Source organism: Macrosteles quadrilineatus, unplaced genomic scaffold, assembly GCF_028750875.1.
Source record: "Macrosteles quadrilineatus isolate MER2022 unplaced genomic scaffold, UCM_ALF_1.0 Scaffold_9__3_contigs__length_116548681, whole genome shotgun sequence".
In the NCBI taxonomy this organism is placed as follows: domain Eukaryota; kingdom Metazoa; phylum Arthropoda; class Insecta; order Hemiptera; family Cicadellidae; genus Macrosteles; species Macrosteles quadrilineatus.
In genome coordinates, this window is record NW_026542602.1 from 64280404 (window position 1) to 64301680 (window position 21277).

The 21277-nt window shown below is 35.4% G+C and overlaps 1 protein-coding gene across 7 annotated transcripts in view; it reads right to left on the reverse strand.

Annotated features, from left to right (window-relative positions):
* Window positions 1-21277, reverse strand: part of LOC129002611 (partitioning defective 3 homolog B) — a 105530-nt gene that overhangs the window by 22580 nt on the left and 61673 nt on the right. For all 7 annotated transcript variants that reach the window (XM_054430553.1, XM_054430548.1, XM_054430550.1 and 4 more), the window contains 13 exons: window positions 15806-16009; window positions 10650-10767; window positions 9859-9956; window positions 8660-8787; window positions 7922-8050; window positions 6848-7051; window positions 6148-6305; window positions 4963-5186; window positions 3839-4021; window positions 3321-3407; window positions 2991-3102; window positions 2397-2517; window positions 1290-1522 (listed from right to left, as the gene is read on the reverse strand). In XM_054430553.1, coding sequence (XP_054286528.1) covers window positions 1290-1522; window positions 2397-2517; window positions 2991-3102; window positions 3321-3407; window positions 3839-4021; window positions 4963-5186; window positions 6148-6305; window positions 6848-7051; window positions 7922-8050; window positions 8660-8787; window positions 9859-9956; window positions 10650-10767; window positions 15806-16009 — 1999 coding nt within the window. The remainder of the gene's footprint in view (window positions 1-1289; window positions 1523-2396; window positions 2518-2990; window positions 3103-3320; window positions 3408-3838; window positions 4022-4962; window positions 5187-6147; window positions 6306-6847; window positions 7052-7921; window positions 8051-8659; window positions 8788-9858; window positions 9957-10649; window positions 10768-15805; window positions 16010-21277) is intronic.

Below are 21277 nucleotides of genomic sequence, written 5' to 3' on the forward strand. Positions count from 1 at the left end.
TCAAAAATGTAAAATACCCCACTTATCTTGAAAAGCCATGGTGAACATTGAGAACTTAGGTCTTTAGAAAACGGGTATCCATGATTTTTACTTTTGTCGACTCTTTATGCTCTAACAAAAGACCCAAAAATAGCTACAACTAATTAGAATAAGAGGTTGACTACTTAGGGTATCATTAAGAGTAAAAATGGACAACAGTGAGTTAAACAACTTAGCAATAGATTTAATATGTACTAACATTTTAAGTTGAAATTAGGGATGGTCAAGTCTCGACGCCTGCAGAAAGTCAATGCAATACCCGCAATACAGGAGCGTGTTGTAGTTGCGTTTCCTTTGCGAAGGCGTTCTTATTTAATTAATTCTTTAAATGTAAATATTACTTTAATTATTTTAATAATATTACTTTAATGACATTTGAGAAGTTTTGTTAAGTGTAAGCAGTGTGAGGAATGTTTTATTACTATAAAAAGTCAAAACAAGTAACTATTTTATAAAAATTAATATTGCTTTTATTTTATGATTTATTTTATTTTAGGATAAGTTTAACTCCATCCTAACTGATATCACTGTTTCCTAATCGTAGGCATTTTTAATAAGTTAGGTGTGATTAATAAAAAAATGTTATGCTGATGTTTTTTAATAAAATATTGTAAATATTCTTGCCTATTATCATTATTTTTTTATTTAAACAGTCATCTAACAATGTTACAAAATCAGTGAACGTGCATTTCCCGTTGTGTATGAGAAGGGAAATCCCGTCTCGATCTCGTCTCAAAATTTTATGAGAAATAAAAAATCTCGTCTCGTCTCGTCTCGAACTAAAAATCCAATCTCGTCCATCCCTAGTTGAAATAATAACATATTTAAAGAACCAATATAATTACGCTAACATGTAATTGATAGAGTTAATTTCACATATATATATACACACAAAACGTGTTAGTAGTTAGTGACTGAGGTTTGTATTAAATGGTTAAGAAAGATACACATTTTTAAAACTACAATCGGTGTTCAGGGAAAGAGACGCTAATGTAAAATGTAACAAAAAATTAAAAAGATTTCCATTCGACAAAAAATTACCCAAAATAACCACCACAACTTTGTCAAGCATCACTTTGTTAACAAAACTTAGGACAACAAGCGGCGTCAAGGTGCTATATAATAAACTGCTGCCCTTGCAAACTTGGCATGCGAATCTCTTTCAAAAGCAGAGGGAAGTTAAAGTTAGTTGAGTTAGTATATTTACATACATTGCAGAAGGTTCAAAAGCGTGATCAAGCTTGCGTTACCCGAAGAGTCGGTGAGCAGGCTGGACAAAGAGTCACGCCGGGTACTGTCTCCGTTACTATGGCGCAGTTCTGGCACCCGGCGCGCCACTGTCAGAGTGATACAGCCTGGCGCAGGGCCATCGATGCGCATCATGGCCTTGCGCAAGGTCTCCATGGCGGCTGCGTTGCTCAACCCCAACAATGAGACACCGTTGACGTTCAACAACTGATCGTTTGTACGCAGCCTGCCGTCCCTGATAACATATTTCAATATACAGATAAAATATATAATTCAGGTATTTGTGATTTAACTATTCAACTAGCAAATCTCTAAGATTAAAACCATACACAAACTGGGCAAAACAATAAATTATTTTATGAAACAGGATGGGAATGATGCAAAACACTTACACTATGTTAAAGTAAATAATATAAAACTAACTTACCCAAAAACATTTTCACAAGTGGAGGGCAAAAACAAAAAATATCATGATTAATACAAAAATTGTATTTTTTTTTAACAACTCTAATACAATTACTCTATACTAGTCATTGTAAAATGACTTAACACAATGTTATAACAATGACTTTAACATTTTTAACAACCCAGAAACCAATAGACGAAGTTTGAAATATTTAAATCATACAAATTGTTTGTATTCCTTAACTGAACTAGTCATTATTTTTTTTAGTTTGGGTAATTAAAAAACCAGATCCTTTGTACAAAGACCCTAGCAACATCTTCTTTTAGTATCACTGAAGTATACAATAGAACCCTGCTAAGGCTAGTCCTTGCTTGATTTGACCTTGCCATCGCATATCTTATCAGTAACAATATTACCGCGGTAATAATGTGACCATTTCCCATGGTCGTAAGGCCATCATCCACATCTCTAGCAATCATGGAAAACGTTTATCCCACACAGTCACAGAAACATCATATTTTTTTCCATGATTGTTGCATAACATTTAAAGTTTTCTGTGCTCTTGGGGGCACTGGGTAATTGTAATTTGGGTTGCGATAAGAAATACACACTTATCACTTCCTTAAAAAATGCTAATTTTTTGTATATTTGTATCCATGAAAGGGATATTTAAATGTATTTGCACATGTGAATATTATCTTACCTAGAAGCTGCACCTCCATGGATGACGTTTTTCACAAAGATGCCAAGGTCTATTGCAGACCCATTGCTTGAGTTAGGGTTGGCATTTTGATTGGCTGACGTCTTGCCTTTGACACTGACACCTAAAATGAGAAGGGATGGATGAACCAAGATCATTTGCAAAAATATTCTTCTTAAATGAATAAATAACTGACCACTCGGTCCATTACTTTGAGGTTAACTACAAAAAACTTTGGACATGAAGAACAAGTTGAATTATGATGTAATTCACATTTCAAGTGTATTCATCATTGATACGTCAAAATCAAATTGAATCAAAAACACTTTATTCCAAACAAAACAATAACTCTGAACGGACAACATTACATAAATGGTAGAATATGTTCTTTGTTGAAAAACATAAAAATTGTGAAAAAAATTAAAACGTGTGGTTAGTGAGCAAACTGATATGAGATCGCAAATATACAGTCATGTACAACACAAAACACAAAAGAGTGTAAAGCATTATATACATTTACAAATAAAGACCGGTTAACTCTAATTCAAGAAAAGTTTTGAACATTAACCATTCAAGTTTTGTTTCCCCACAACTTACCAAGACCTGCCTTCTCAGAGTCGTGAACGGGGATGTCGAAAGTGAGAATCTCTCGCTGTCTCCAAGGGTACAGTCCGCTCTCATCCAGCTGACTGGGCTCTGAACTTCGGGACTGTCAAACAACAACAATCTGTGATTAAATCTAAGTTAACTTATACAGATTTACAATATAATTTAACATGCATGAGTAATAACTATGAGTATCATGTAAAAACTTTATTCTAGCCTCAGTTTATGTGTAATGGAAAGTTTACCACACTGGTGTTAGGGAATGTTATGAACAGTCAGAAAAAAATTAACTAAACATGGTTTTATGATTTCTTTTACTACCTTATTCTGTGGAGACATCTTGATCTCCTTTTCAAGAGGTTTGATGCCAGAAGACACAGAGGAGTTTAAGGACTCTGGGCCGGAATCCTAAAGATAAAAAGACAAAAATATTAAATATAGTCTCAAGCAATACGTCCTGGTCGGAACAAAAAGTATTTTAATTTTAATATTCCACAAGATTTATCCTTGGTGGTTGGATATGGTGTTACCTAAGACCACTAATTCATCAATTTACTATTTTTTTTTTTTCAATTCAGTAAAAAAAATCATAATAATCTTCACATTTATGGACAAGCATAACTAATATTCATAAATACAAATTTGTAACGAATCATGTTTTTGGTCTCTAGGAACATTGAAAGGATAAAGTAAATTGGTCTTCGGTCACGGTCTTACTGTGCCACCTACAGTAATAGCCACTTCCCTATGGGGAAATTTGCTCAAATACTTGACAAAAATGAGTTTGTCAAAGCCCCTTATTAGACTAAGCTCTGAGATTTAAAAAAATGAAATCTCACCACAGATTTAGGTGAGTGGGAAGTTTCTTCTTGGCGGGAGACCACGATCTTGACTCTGCCCCCGGGTGGAACATTACGCAGCAATGCTACGGCCTCTGATTGGCTCTTGCCCGTCAACTCCACACCATCCACGGCTAGCAGACGATCCCCCGGCCTCAATCGGCCGTCCTCTACCGCAGCTCCCTGTACACAACAGTGGAACTTCACTGAAACGGCTCAACTTGAATAGAAAAGGGACAGTGAACAATCTGACTACAGTACAACGACTCAACATAATGGAAAGGTTATTGAAGATGCCTTCTAAGACCGACTGTGCAGGTATGTGTTTTTAATAAACTATGTATATCCTGTACGAAGTAATATTTAAATAATGACATACGTATTAGTAGGAAAACATAAACCACATCAAAATACTAGTGTGATTGAAAAGTCCCGGAACGGTGTACTATATTTTTTACCACTATAGATAAAGTAGTGAGATTTGGTAAGAATAAGAATAAGAATAAGAATAAGAATAAGAATAAGAAATGTTTATTTCCATTGATCTTTATAAAAGAAATAGGACACGTCATTGTTATACATAGTTACAAGGTGATTCAGTGTTTACAGTACAAAATATCTAAATTTAAATAGACACTTACATGAAAATAAAAGCTTTTTTATTTCAACTTACTCTTCAAAATCTAATATTTATTTCACAACTTAAAAAATCATCAATTTTGTAAAAGGGATTTTTAACAATCCAGTCATACAATATAGATCAATAACATTCATAAATGTCTACTTTTTAAAGCTATTATTGCTTTTTTATCCCTTAAGCGGGACGGCCCACGAGGAGTCAGACATTCTTAAATAGCAACATAGGTCGAGTTTGGTATCAAATTATAGGTCTAAATGTATTACGATGTTAAAGGATATAACATATTGCATATCATAAATTAATCCAGGAAACAATGATGAATAGGTTTTCTAACGATTATGGTACAATTTGCAGAAGTTCAACAGTACATAGTGCAGTGTCTTAGGTATTATAGTTCGGCTGCTTAGAAAGCAACCTCCTCCAGCATTAGTTTAGCATTAGCGCGCAGGTCGTTTTCTAAGCGGCCGAACTATAGTTGACTCACCTTGGGCAGAATGTTCTTGATATAGATAGGACAGTTGCCCCCGGCAGGGTTATCCCTGGTAGTGATGCTAAAGCCGAGACCGTGAGGCCCCTTCACCAGCTCCAACTCCATCTTGCGTCCGATCTTCCTGGTATTGGCCAACTGTAGAGTGTTAGTCCCGTGTTGTGTGGCTGGCAGCTTCTTGGTTGGCGACACTGTCGCTACTTTGGTCGTTGTACTCACACCTACAAACATTTAGTTGATTATACATGGGGAGTCGTAATCCATAGCAAGAACCTTGCATTTGCCCGTCCTCATAGACTAACTGCCCGTGCGTGGATCGTATACAGCAAAGTAAGGAGTGAGCCGGTACAGTACAAAGGTGGGTCTGTACTGATAAAATGTTTTTGGCAGTGACCAGGATCCGAACCCACGACATCGCTGCCTTGGGCGCGAAGTCTGTGACGCTACCGACTGAGCCAACGAGTTACATAGCTTCGTCATTTTCTTTAGGTCTTAATCATACTATAGGTGAGAGAGCTGGTCTAGTGGTTAGAGCGCGAGACTCCGTTCCTGGGGTCTCGGGTTTAAATTCCGCCATATCACCAATGGATTTTATCGAAGTGATAATGCCATAACCCCTAGGTCTAGCCTAAAGTAATGTGAAAAATAATTCCAGGCTCGTGCCTAGCGTCCTAGGACAAAAAAAAGTATACTAGCCATGTTATCATGTCATTATCTCAGGAGTCCTCTTTTGGTTTTGATTGCATAATAAACATTTTACTATTACTTCTATTTTGTAACCTTAACCAAGCATGTAAAAATAGGTTTGCGATTAGGTTTTTAATAGAATTTTTTTAAAACTAATTAACAGAAAATTATGCTAGGTGTCCAAAATCATAATTTTAGATGACAAGGCATAATAAAGATGGAATTCATAACATCATTTCCGGGGTTACAATTGCAGTAGACCGTGGCTAGTGCTGGCCTGTGTACTGTTGCTGTTCGCTGTTTTATGTATGTTTTTAAATGCTAAGATGTTAAAATGATCAACGAACGAAAAAGTATACATATTTACAATCCCCATGTGGTATGTCACGGAAGCCCGCCATTGCAGTTCTATGATTGTATCCAAAACACTTGGTTTGCAGTGATAGTAACTCTAGAAGCCTTACTTCTAAAGATAAAACTGTACGTCAAACTCACTTCTCTCCTCCCCCTCCACCATGGCGTCCCGGTCTTGTAGAGGAGGGGGTGGTTTGGGATACACGGGGGGAGGGGGCTTCTTGACACCAGGCTTGTGTTTCACCACTCTCAACCTCAGCTCTGGCGAACGCAGCGAATCTCGGAAAATGTCTTGAACTCTGTAACAACAACTCAGTGTTAGCAACAAAATTACGTATTAAGTAAACAAAAATCAAAATCTTCATTTATGATTGCTACAAAACGGCATAGGTCAATTGGATTGCAGCGTTTTATAAAATGCTAATACATTTCAAAATAACAAGAAATATTTATCAAAAGAAAAATAGACAACAAACCGACAATAGGTATATTACTCCATTATACTTACCCTTCAGTCATATTTATGTAAGATTAGATTGCATTTTTACAAAGCAACACGCTAACTATGTTGTGTCTTTTAAGGCTAAGTTTCTTTTAAGGCTAAGTTAAATAAAGGATGAGTGTTTACCAAATGAGGTAATAGCATTGTTACTGACTAAGACCAGCTGGATGCAAAATACGGTATGATTGACATAGATCTAGAATCAGCCAGGGCCATTTATTGTTCCTTGTGGTCTACAACAGGTGGGTTCAGTATCAAAAGATATAATCTCTAGAAACAATCTTTCAACAAGTAACTTTCTGGTAACCACAAAATTACTACATCCACTCAGCTACTCACACATTGAACGGCTGGTCCAGCAGGTTGTGTCCGTTGATCTCCACGATGCGGTCGTACACAGCCAGTCTGCCGTCCCTGTCTACCCGACCCCCTGGCTCTATCCCTTGCACCAGCAGCCCCTGGTCCTTGCCTTGGCTGTCGTAGTCTGGCACCACGTGGATACCCAGTGCTCCACTCTCCGTGTCCAGCACGATATATTGTGTGCTGCCACATACAGACAGTTGTCAATAAAGTACACATTAGGAAAAAGCAAAACTGTGCAAAAGTGTTTTAGTAAACATTAAAGTACATTTAAAACTAAAATAGACACTTGTAGGTTACCAATCACCTTCAATTTAATCTGTTTTCAATTTATTAAATTCTGTTATTTATATCAATTATTTAAGATGGGGACGCCACTATGTGCGTATTTTAACTCAAATATGAGTGAAGGATGAGTGGCCTGATCTTGTAGTCTTGTTAGTGACTAAGGCCGACATATTCCTTAGACACAGCTGTTAATTAAAAGCCCATACAGCTACTGGCTTTAAGGGAACTACAGTTTATAGTGGAATCCAAACCATATTTTTGACTTGGTATTTACAAATTTTTATTTAGGAATGAAAATTAGTCTCACATTTAAATTGGAAAAGCCTATCAAAAATGGTATCTAACATGATCATTTCACCCATATTTACTCTTAAAGTAGGGAAAAATAACAAATTTGATTCACAGTGTATCCTATCCATTGCAATGAAGTTCTAGAAAATTATTAATTACAAACTCAGTTCATGGGTATCATCTCGTGTAGGAAAAAAAGTTTTTAATCTTGGAAATAAGGAGTAATCCAGTAGGCCTCTTTATTTATATTCATTGCCTGTGGATACTTCCACAAAAATGAGCTCCTTTTATATTTTTCGAATACATTAATCTAATTTCTAAATTTCCCATACTTGATTCTTATTGCAATCAGTTGAGAGGAATCAGAGAACTAAAACTGCACAATAACTTCAATATGAAACTTGGACAAGATTGTTATAAATGTAAATTAAACATATTCTAAGCAAGATTATGGTAGAGTTGTTTGACATTCACCTGTCATGTTCAGCAGGACTGGTGGTAGCCTGGCCGAGTGGCTCCTTGCGTCTAGTCTCACGGGGAAGAGACAACGACTGAACCCTGGTGTTGAGAGCTCTGTCTGCTGCGTCCATCCATTTCATCCCTCTGTGACAAAAATAAACACATCCATAATAAGCAAACTAAAACTATCACAAACCACCCTAACTAAAAGTAGATCTACAATGTTGAAAATTCTGTTTTGCTTTGGTAGAAGTGTACACAACACAACCGTAATCAACCACCAAACCAGGGTCCTTTTGGGGATTGGCTGTCTGCTCTAGATCACCACTGACTTGCCTGAGTGTATCAGTCCTTCACTGGACATTTGAAAGCGCCCTTCACTCAAGAAATAAATGAAAGGCTAAGGGGGGAAAAGCCCTAAAGAAAAATAACATTTCAACTATCACTCGCCCAAACGCTGGTCTAGTAGATAAAATGTACAACTTATTTTAAAAACCATGAAGAAAATGGACCACAAGTTTCAATGGACAAAAAGTTAAGACAAGATTAACAAATGTGCTTTCCTAACTTGGTTTTTAGATTCTTTGTTGTGTTACTACTTCTTGTGCCTTTCTGGCATATTTTAATGTTCAAGCTGTGGCCAAAATGTGCCTCGACTTATGAGGATGTTTTTGTCGTTATTGACATAACTACACAAGCACTGTGTATTATTCACCAACCCTTACATCAATGTGAACATGTTGGTAGACTTACCCAGGCCCGTCCCCCAGGTACTGCATGGACAGTCTACAGCCGTCCCTGGTGAAGTTCCTCTGAGGCGACACCTCCCTCTCATTGTGACTCCACCTCTCCGTTGTGTGACCATTCATTCCTCTCTCCTCCTACAACATACATTCACTCACTTACAACATACAACATACATTTACCATAGAAGTGACTCAATCCACCACCCAAGAAGAGCGTACAACGATTTTGGGTGTATTGAAGACTAAGTAAAAAGATACTAAACACTGTATTTGAGTTTTATTAGCTACAAGATTTGTCTACAGAGAGGTGCCGTAATGTGTGTTGAAGTTTCATTGAAGCACCGTGTTAGAGTTCTACTTAGGTTATAAATATATATATTTAATTTGTACAGGCACTCAATATTAATTAACTATAAAGTGAGTGCCAGTGGCTCAGTTAGTTGATAACATGATAGACTATATTTAAACAAGGCAGCGATGTAGGTTTGCGTCCCAGTACCGTAATTTAAAACATTTATTAGGCCTATCACTGTTCATTCTTGTACTGTGCAGGTTCACTCAATAATTTGTTGAATGATTTGCTTAAAATTGACCCAAGCAAATGCCTGAGGTGGACAGGTAAATTCAAGGTCAAAAGAAGCTGTCATGGACTTAATCTAAAAAAAACTGTACTTTGGTTCTAAAGGAGCAAGAATTGTCAAAAGAGAATTAACATGGGAATAAAATTTAAGTTAACATGTAAGATTACAGTAAATAATATAAATGTATTTAATTTATTTCTAGTTTTCAATAAAACATCTACATCTACCTAAATGTGTTAGGAGAAAAGTAACAATTGAATGAATACCTCAAAAACTCATTAGGGTTATCAACATTGAGTTTTATCAATCAATCAATTAATTATTGAGATGGGGACGCCACCCACCTGCGTATTTTAACCCACGTGAGAAGGATGAGTGCAGAATAGAGTGAGATGATCTGTGTAGCTTTGTAACACTTCAAGATGGTTCATGAGGCTATAGATTACATAATGTCACTTTGAATGTAAATGCAATGTAGTCAGTAATATCCTACAAGATTCTAAAGAGATCAAAAACTCCTCCCTCTCAAAAAACATATCTGCATAGCATAACAATGACACAAATAAATGTTTCTTAAAATGTCAATATAAATGTTTAAAATCACATTTTTATAGCTGTTACACACCTTTCTGACCGGAGCTCTAGGCTCCACTATGATGGGGGCTGCTGACCACCTCTTGGATGTCTTCTCAGCCACCACAGGCAGATGTCCGTTGGTGGTCCCTGTACGGATAGAAAATGAATAGTATTCATTCTGATAGGCCCTGGACTATGTATACATGACTTTATAGGCTTACATCCATCAGTAGTCCAAAATGAAGCCAATACAATAAATGCAAGCAACAGAAAAACAAATGATGAAAATGTACTTAACAAAATGAAAAATCCTTTATTTATTCAGGCAAAGTTAGGGCCACATCCTTTGGTTAGATTACAGCACTAGTCCTCAAGGATGTGGCTACCTTCTACTCTTCAAATAAACATATTTTGGAAATCAAAAACGTTTATGCATGAATTGAATCTAAGGTCAACATTTTTTTAAACTTCAAATGTTGAAGTCCTCTCAATACTAACGAAGGGGAGTTTTCAACCAAAAATTGTGGTGTAAATACCTGCTTCTAAGTAATCCACATTGTTGCAAATGCACAAAACTAGTTTCGACTTCATAAAGTCATCATCAGGTGTCCAGGGTATGTCAAAATCACTTCATCAGAAGGTCTTTGATACGTACATATTGTACATTACACACTAACACAAAGTTAAGAGAAAAAGGTACATTTACAACAAGTGGAAGACAAATAAAATGGTAACTTAGAGATGATGTGTAACAACTGGATGGATGTAGCGTCTAGACAAAAATAGTTAACACTGTCCACAGACTAATGCATGTATAGCGTAGTATGTTAGTATCTCTACCTGTAGAGGGCAGCAGCTGGTTCAGAGCAGGCTCACTGCCTCGCCGCACCTGTAGTGATGTTCCTGAGGCTATCTGTTCATCAGTCACCTCAATGTCTGTCCTATACTTGTCGGAGCCCTGCAACCAACATACATGTGTCATGTACCAGTACTTCGTTATATAATTACAAGTAAAGAGTGGTCCATAAATAACGGATAATTTTTACACAAATTTCAAACAGCTGTTACTCGTAGAATTTTCATTGTTGTAATAAACAACAAAATATGTGATGCCATTTGAGTAATCATGGTTCGTTGGACAGTACAACACCGTACTTTTCATATTGAAGCCTATTTGAATTATAAGTGACATTGAGGCGCCCAGAATGTTTTCGCCTTCAATCAGATGAAAGAATATTTGACAAAACATCAGACGTAATCTCGGGTCACCTTGATTGAGCTTCTGTACAACAACCAGTTTGTAAGGATTTATGGTCATGTAAGATATCATATAAACTAGACCTAGGAACACCTAAGGCAACAGAATGTTTTCTTGCTGATCTTCTTGGACTTCAGAGAACAGATTCCCGAACTCTTACGATGTTCTCATCTGAACGTGCAGCCTTTGACTTCCCCCGAGGTTTATTATTGAGAACAGATTACTTAGTTCTTAACAGTATTCCTAGAAGGAATCTTACCATGGTGACAGACGTTGAAATGATTTTGAAATAACCGCTCAATTACAATTACAGACTTGTTATTTTTTAAATAGGCTTCAATGCCAAAGGCACGGTGTTGTACTGTCCAACGATCCATGATTACTCAAATGGCATGACATTTGTTCTTGTTTATTACAACAATGAAAATTCTAAGCGTAACAACAGCTGTTTGTCTTTTGTATAATAATTTAGGAACCACCACCTTAAGAAGAAATATAACATACTAATTACTGAAAATGAATTTAAATTGAATACAGAGATGAAAATGTTACTTTATTGATGCCAACTTAGGAAGTAGTTCAAGGTCTTTTTTCAGACAAATTACTTTAACATAATTGAGCCCATTTTTGTATATTCTGTTGCAAAATTTTTTTGTATTAAAGGTAAACGTTTTGTTATGGGATAGCTCAACCAATCTATATATTATAAATAAACAGGCTATCTAATATTAAATATCAAACTGTTATTAGAAAGCATAATTAATTATAGTCCAGTGACAAATTGCAACTAGGTTCAAGATTGATCCTTTGCAAGCTCTTGCCAACAACTATGACTTGGAAGGCCAAACAAATTATATTAGTTTGATTGTAAGAGATTTTTAGTTTTTAACTTCTTTAAGTTTTTTAATATTTTTGTAATCTTTTGCCACGGAAGATAGTTTACGAATGGTTAACAGCTTTTTCTTACAATGTTAACGATTTGTTGTCTATTTACATACAAATTATTTATTGTTTTTTTTCATACAAACAGTAAACTAAACACATACAATGACAAGCATGAATAATTATTTTAATTCATACAGTTTTAATGCTGATTAATTCAAAACTCCAGAGTAAAACAGTATAATAAATTCACCCATAATTTAAAAATAAATTAACTAGTCTTACAAGAGTAAACCGCGAGGAGCGTCATCACAAAGAACAAGTTTCTGGTACTTGACTCAAAGTAAACATTACTGGAGTCTGGGGAGGAAAGGTCATCGGCCACAATGGTCAACAATCCCACGACTTTCACTCTCGTTGGTTCACGACTGGACACTACAGATACCAGCTGTACTTTCACCAGACAACACCAGCACCAGCACGAGCCACAACTGTGAGCAACACTACAATGCTACACAGAGCTGCCGCATTGTTTTGCTGGTCAGGAACACAACTGACCACGTCATGCGGTAAACATTGAATACCTGAGTGTAATCTTCAAGGGCACTAGCTTTTATGTATTTATTGAGTAGGTATGGCTGTGTTTAGCAATGTAGTATGTCCATAGAATATCAATTTATTTTATTTGGAACTAATAAAGAGAAAAATATGTAGTACTATATAGCCACCGATTGTACAACATGAGGTAGTTTCTATAATCAATGGTCTTTGTAGAAGAGAACAAATTTACGTACTTTCATACATGTTGGGATAATTAATGATTTTTGTAAAAATTACGGCTTAGTTGATATTACGTAGTTTCATTGACCACCGTGAACAAACAGAAACAAGAACGCAGACAGAAAAAAACACCTTTTTTCCATACAATTATATATTTCAGTCCAATAATTTATTTTGTACAAGTAAGTAGATAATAAGTGTACAAAAAACTATATTTTTCATTACACACTCTAAATAAGCCAAGTTTCTCCCAACCGACTAAGCAACTAAACATGATCCATAAGCATGATAGCGCTCATGAAGTGTAGTTAATTACACTCAAGTTGGTGACACTGAATGCATGAGAGTTATCAGGTGTTTACTACACAGGTGATTACCATAGACAGTAGAGGGGGGGGGGGAGCTAACAGCTGTTTGGTTAGTAACCTTACATGGAATGTGGCACTCCTTGGCACCACAGGACTGTACTGGCTGTGTTGGCAAATAACCAATCAAAAATAATGTTGTAAATTACTATCGAATCTTGAACGTCATAAATTTAATGCCTTTGTGAAAAAAAATATTTTTAGATCATTTTAATGTATGTTGGTTATTTAAGTATCACCAAAGTAAAATTGAAGGGAAATTCTTCTATGTATATCTATACCAATTAGAGAAGAATTACTGTGGTTCAGATGTCATGTCTAATAGAAGTTGAAGGAGATTACTTATTATACAATTTTCATTTCTTACATGAGAACCTTAGAGATCTTTTAAATTTGTGAATGTCACATTTATACTTAAAATGAACGATTGCCCAAAACTGTATAAACAATACCCTCTATTGAAAGGTAGACATTTATTGTACAAGAGTTATATAAGAGATTGGCACACAGATGGTGGACAGTCTATTGTCTTGTGATTACACTCGACTGATAGAGTTGCGACAGGTGATTGTCGAGTGCCATCCACTGTGACACTCGTGCAATCCTTTCATACAACCTTTCGTTGTTGTGTAGAATTGTATCTTAGATTCGGTTCCGCTATAGCAAACCATTTCTTGATTAGAATCAAGCCAGTAACGATAGTGTTCTTAGGTCACATTTAGTAGATTTCCTTGATTATCCTACTCCAGACAGCTGGGTTGGTTACTCCAGCACTAAGGTGGGTCGGCTTGATGGTTTTGTGATTTATGAATTTTTTTTGTGATTATTTCTATTCAGTAAATAAAAAAAACGTGTGAGTAAAGCTATAAATTAACCTACCCTAAACTATAGGTTTTCCACAGTTGAAATAGTGGCAGCCCTCTTCTGAAAAAGACCCCTTAAGGTTGAACAATTTACTACAACACAATTACCTAAATGCAGCTAGACACATGAATTAAATCAACCAATTTGCTGTTAGTCCAAATAATTGCTTTTACAAACTAAAAGCGAACAAAGGGTATTGTTTGTACAGTTTTTGGTAATTATTTTAGGTAAAAGTTTGACATTCACAAATTAAAAGAGTAATCTCTGAGGTCCTCACATAAGAAATGAATATAATAAATGACCTTCAACAGCCATCAGAAGGGAATATTCTGCTGAATGAATCCCATTGTATTAATCAGGAGATTGATCTTTGTTGATTATTATTAGAATTCCATTTAGAATTATTTTTATTGTCATCTTTTAGTTGTTAAAAACTCTATCTTAGAATCAATAATTTACACTGTGTAGCCATGTCGAATATTGGTCGTTTTCATGTTTACAATTAATTAAATGCAGCCAATCTCAATCTGTGATATAATTTATAGCTACTGTGATAATTTTGTGTATTAGTTTAAGGATTTTTTTGACGAAATCAATTACAATATTGTATTGTTTAAAGATGGAATAAATGACTATTCATTGACTATTCTATTCATTGATGGTTGATTTAGAATAACTACTAGTTCAGTTAACAATTTTGGCAAGGGTTAAGTTTTGAAATTTGTCATTCTTATTAATTTTCAAGAAGAGTGATGGCTTTGATTTATCAGACAATTTTGGGCAACATAAAAAAAAAAACAAATATTGAGTTATTTTGGCTAAAAAATGTGTTATCATTACATTATGCTGGGAAAATAATACATTTGGCCTTGTAGAAAGATAAGGTAGGTAATCGAGAGAATGATATTAAAGCCATGAGATATTGTGGCGCAGAATAACCATGTATCAGGAAGTCAGAGAGAAAAAAAATCAAGAGAACACAGTGGAATACTGCATATTGCATAATACATGTGGGAAATTCCCTTGGAGGCCTTGTATTACACAATCCTAGATTGCATCTGTTTTACTTATGAAGTACAAATGAAACACTACATTCCTTTCTTAATAAACTTTACATTTTAAATTGTAATTTTTACTAAGGAGCTTAATTTGTCCCTGTCATGAAAATCAGACCAATGGTGAAGTCTTAGCTCATTATATGTTTACAAAAAGAAATATTTTTTTAAATACTTTTTTTACTCTTAATGGTGCCAAAACGAACATTTTGTACGCTACAAAGTTGAAATAGGAAACATATCAACAATACTCTCCCTATAAACAAATACAAAATATAACTTGATTTAAAGTTATTATCACAATTTTTTTAATGGGCGGTTATAGTGCTACCATTTAAACCTAAAGGTTTCTTGGTTACAAGATAATTTCTAGACCTAGATGGAATTTGTCATTGGGCATTCAATTAATGATGCTGTTTAACAAAAGGCGGTTATTAGTTAGTAACACACCCAGGATTTGGGCCATTCTCTAACAACCTACAAAAAAAAATATCAATATTGTTTAGGTCATTAAATACAATAAATATATCTCGTAACGTCAAGATTCACTTTAAGGAACAGTTTGTCAGTTCCTCAGTGGTAAGGACATTTAGGACTGTGATGCTTTCTAAGTAACATTGTGTGAAGAGAATATTGCCCATAACACTCACACCTACTTTGGTCATGTTACGAGCCATGATACAACTTGTCGAGTTATATGAGCATGCGGCTTGTAGAGAAGCATTGATTTTAATGGCGATACAAAGTTCAACAATATTAGACAGAAATTTAATTGTTACAACAAAAACACACCTGGAACATGTCAGGACTCGGAGAGCCGACACTGCTGCCCGAGGCGCCGTCTCCTCCATGGTGCAGCGGAGGCTCACCGTCCTCGAATGTAGCGATGATCTGTTCCCTGTCATCAGCCACGTCGTTGAGTCTGTCGTCAGGGTCCAGGATTCCTCCATCGCTCTGGGACTGAAGACTGTGTACAGCCACCCACGAGTCGGCACTCTGCAACAACACAGGGAAAAATAGAGACTCGGTTCTTTTTGGGTTAGGTTAGGTTATTAAAGAGGAGATTGTTTAAAGTTGGAGCTGTTAGCTCTTAAGCACCGTTCCCACAGGCCGTGAGGCATCAGAGTGAGTCTCAAATCGTGAAAATTCTGCTCTGTGGGAACGACGTGGAGTGATTTCCAGTGAAGTCACTCAGGGTGGTTATTATCCATTCCAATTTAATAGGTTTAATGGGCGTGAGCAGCTAACATATTTGCATTTTTGGCAATTTTTGCGGTTTTCCTATGCTAGTTTATTTTGTGGTAGTGTTGGTGGTGTTGTACAACTTCAGGGGTGTGCTGTGTCAAAGTCATGGAGTATGTGTACTCAACAATAGGTAGTTACTCAAGATTGACGACATTACAGTTGATAGTTTAGAATGTTGTTTTTAATCAACCAGCGTTCAAACAAAAAAAGATACATATCTTTTTAATATTGTAACTCTTGAATACTGAAGAATGAACCTGGAATAACCGTATTGTTATTTACTGTATTTTTAATTATTTATGTCATAAGTACATTGTATTATTTTAGAGCCATCTTGACTAGGTACCCTCAGAGATCATTACAATGACAAAGGAAATAACAAACATTCCCATTAGCCGATGACAAACATGTTGATAAACATAAATTCCATTCAGTAAATCTGAATCAATAGTAAACCGACTAAAAATAGACAAGCTGGAAGAATCCAGGAACAGTTGGAAATTTACTAAATTTATCAGGCTACCCCATGACTTTCGGTGTGTGAAGATTGATTTTGAGGATACTGTATTATATTACGCAAGACATTTTTGGGATGTTAGTCAGGTAAGTTATCCCATTTTAAAATGTTTCTTCCATTTAATTGACTACACTTTTTTATCTACAATTGAAAAACGTACTTTATGGTAAGTATTTACCATTATGGTAAGTAGCATCATAATACTGCATCATAAGGTTTTTAGTTAGATAACGCAAGCTAATGTTAAAAAAAAAAACTTTCAGTAGTATACAGCACTTAACATGTCTCCGAGTTTGTTCAATTTTAGCAACGTAGGATTTTCTGTGACCCCCGCTTCCCAAATATTCCCAAAAAAAAATTGTCGATCTGACTATTCACACAACAATAAGTGCTGCTTTTCCTTAACCTCCTCTCTGAGTAGGTCATATTATAGAAAAAAACAAAATCTGTGGAAAATTTTAGTTTCTAAGACAGAAGGCAATATAAAATCAGTTGTCAAAAAATGTATGCTCAGCATTGTTGTCAACTATTATTAGAAACCACACAGGCATACTACTTCTTGTTCCTGGCATGGTAACAGAAAGTCTGCACAGTCTGACCTTGAAACAGTCAAGCCACTTGTTCTGCGAGAACTTCCACTGTGGAAACATTTAATTTCTAGACAGAACGCAATATAAAGTCAGTTGTCAAAAATCAATGCTCAGCATTGTTGTTAACTATGATTAGAAACCACACAGGCATACTACTTCTAGTTCCTGAATGGTAACAGAAAGTCTACACAGTCTGACCTTGAAACAGTCAAGTCACTTGTACTGCGAGAACTTCCACTGCGATTTCCTATAGAAACGCGTGGATGATTTAATAGCGCACATTTCATAAATAACACAACACTCGCACATAATGGGACGGGAAGGATGAAATTTCTCAGGGTAAATACTGTGTATCTGCCAGATGTGACGGTATAATTGCAGAGTAGAGTAGTAAGTAGGAGATTAGTAGACTAGTTATGGAGACATGTGGAAAATACGCTCAGGGGAAAAACAAGGTGTTTAGAGAAAAGCCTGACAATGAATGATGTTCGCAAACTGTTGAAGAGTCTACTAAGTCGAGGATGACACTGATTTAAGACAAGAAAAACTCTTACTAAGAATGGAAGATAAACAATTGTTTTACTCAGCGTATATTTAGGTCGTGCATTAATTGCGCAAAAGAGTTTCTTAATTACGACAAGTCCTCAGAGAGTCCTAAAAATGTTTCTTAGTTGCGCCAAGCCCAAGCCAGGTAGGGTGAGTTGCTAGAGAAGGAATGGCCTTTTTTACGTGTCATCCTAACCTAGCCTAACCTAACTTAGTCTAACATAACCTAACCTAACCAACTCAATCATACAGTCAAAGACGGCTGCCACTTGGTAAAATCAATAAACGTATCGGGTGTCTCCCTGGAGTTGGCGCAATTCAGGAATACCCGACTACCTGACTCAGGTCATTTGGCGCAATTAATGTCCACCCTTAAACTATGGGATACGAGAGTTTTTCGTGAAAAAGAGTCCCCAACAGTAAAACAAGTCATAATCAGACCCAATCAAAGACATTATTCTGCAAAGATTAAACTAAAATTATAATTTAGTGCGATTTTAAAAATTTATTATAGTACAAGTGTAAAATCCAGCAGTGTTGGGGCACGTCTTTAATTTCATATGTATATCAAGTTCTTTCCAAAAATAATTTTTGAACGCAGTGCTTAACCAGCAATTTCTTAAGTGTTGCAAATCAAGAACATTTACATACTGTAGACCAACTACCATATCTGGAGAGCTGTCGATAGTTTCCCTGGCCTCAGTTTGCCGCTAGGCTAGTCACAGGGGCGCAGGCCGAAAGCCACGAATGTTTATCTCTATAAGCTGGGGGGACGTAAGCCACGGCAATTAGCGAGGGGTTGATAAGTTTTAATCCTGGGGACGAAAGCCACGACGGCGGGCCAGGTAGTTGGGATGGGCGAGGGAGAAACGGGAATCTCTCACATGAACATGGCAATTATAATAATGCAGTGATGGACGCAAATATTTTGCTAAAGCTGTTTGATGATGTCTCAATGAATTTTCAATTACAGTTGTAAGAGCTAAAAATATTGAAGGAGCAGACAAATTAAACCCTAATAATATATTCCATATACATTCTAATAACCTAATGTAAATAAGTTGCTATTTAGAAAGTGAGTAAATAATTTCTTCTATTAAGATTGTGTTTACAATACATTATACCATCGATATGTCCAGCTACTGTCAACAATGCAACATTAGGCTAAACCTTTGCCTGATTAATTTACAACTGTTTGCAACAACTTATTTTTACTCCCAATAGAATAAAAATGATACTTTTGACCCGCAACGCATGAGGTATAAATATGAATGTTTTGCTTTATTATGACGAAAACCCCTTACTGTATTATTATGGCTATACAAGGTTTTACGTCGGCACGGAAGTCCAATACATGTTTAGTTTTGCATGTTGTAATGTTGTAATGTTGAATGCAATAAGTGATGTGGTATATTTTCTATCACTTTTTTTTGTTAAACAATAGCTGTGAATATTATTGATATTTAATTTTAAAAATCAAAACAATTACATTTATTCATAAGTATTAGGTAACTAAAAAACTTCGTCAATATTTTTGCGTGGTTGATTGTCACATCCTACACAACAATTATGTTGCTATATTGCTTACTATGTATCTCTATAGCAGAGTATTATACAAATGTGCACCACACTAATCATTTCTAAATATAAAAGCATATTTGTTAAAATTCTGATCAGAAATAAAGTAAAGTTTTGGAAAATTACATTGTTAGTGAAGAAGGCAAATTCAGTAGCAGCCGTTCTTATGCATCTGCATACACGATGTGGTGAATGTGGTTAACATAGTTTAGGTTGAACTATAAATGTATGCATTACTTTTACGTTAAAGAACCAGTAAGTTACTATATACCAGTGCGTGTAATATTTTTACGAGGGTAGGTAATATAATAGCGTAGGGTTGTTGACACCCGATTTCCGGCATGGAGGGAAGTATCTTGGAATTAGTCATCAGAATGCTGCGTCACCCTTACATTTCAGCATATTTAGGATTTCGCATCAGTTTTGCCTAAACATTCAAAGCGTGAAGGACATGGAAGATTGTGCGGAGTTGGTTTTTAGGAATAAGGGCAAAGAGTCCTTGATGTTTAATAACTTTAAATTCAATTTGCAATCGGTATTAGAGTGTGGAAGAAAGAAGTGGTTTTGCGAGAGAAAAAGGCGAGGCGGCTGTAAAGCGAAATTCTTCACCCAGAGTAAAATCTTATAATTATTTATCTTTATCTATTAACCTAATTGATCAAGATATGTGTGAAACGTTAGTTAGCAAATTAATTTATATTCATTGAAGACTTAATTTAAATTATTATTTTGTTTTCAACTGTATCAGTATGTTTTAGAACTGACATTTGTCATATGAGCAAAAAACCGTAATCCTTAATAAGAGACAATACCATCTGAAAAGTAAAATGTTGTTTGTTGTGTGATAAATAATACATTATTCATCCTAGTAAGATAGTAAAAATCGGCTAGTCAACGGCTCGGACAAATTAATACTGTTTAAAACTGATTTTCATCATACTGTCCAGAAAATTGCCATTTTTAGTGTTCTAAATCGTCCGCGAAACCATCGTTTTCGGATAACTTCAAAAATAGGGAACAGAAAAAAACTATGATAAACTTTCCAGTTTGCTAACATCAAAATGTGTATGGTGCATAATAAATTGTATTAGTACATTATGAAAAGGCTACTAATCACACGATATTTTAAGTTTATTAAATTATAAATCCTGAGATAAATAAATTCTGATCAATATTTGATATTATAATAGAAACCTTCAAAACAGTTTTAATGTATTTTTGTTATTTTTACTTTTTCACCACAATTATGTGATAAAATCACACTTTTATAATTATTTGCAAATCTAAACGAATTAGGCTTTTCAATGACCCATTAATTAAAACTCGGTTGAGTAGAAAGTAGTATTGGTTTAGTTTTACAACGTTTAAAAAATATCTTTAACTAAGTATTTTGTCAGTGTCACCACTATAAATTCGAAGGTTGCTTAACCTTTTTGAAGAAAACTTTTAATTGGTGCGGAAACCGATCAAAGTGTAAGGTAATATTCTGAAAGAGAACTGTTTTAATGCGTGGTTATGATTTAGTGCCCTGGTGGTAAACTACTTTTATTTGACATAACTGTTATATTATATGATGAGGCACCTGCCTTCTCCAATTACTTTAAGATTGTTTAGACTGGGTGCTCAAGAAAAAAGATTAGAAGTTGTTGATAAGTGCAATCCCATTCATTCCTACTTATAGCCTACTAAAAATGTAAAAATCATGCAATTGCTGTATAATGGGAATTCATGTTTTTGGCGTATTACGTCAAGTATACGCTGTTAAAGTGAATTATAAAATTGTTTATC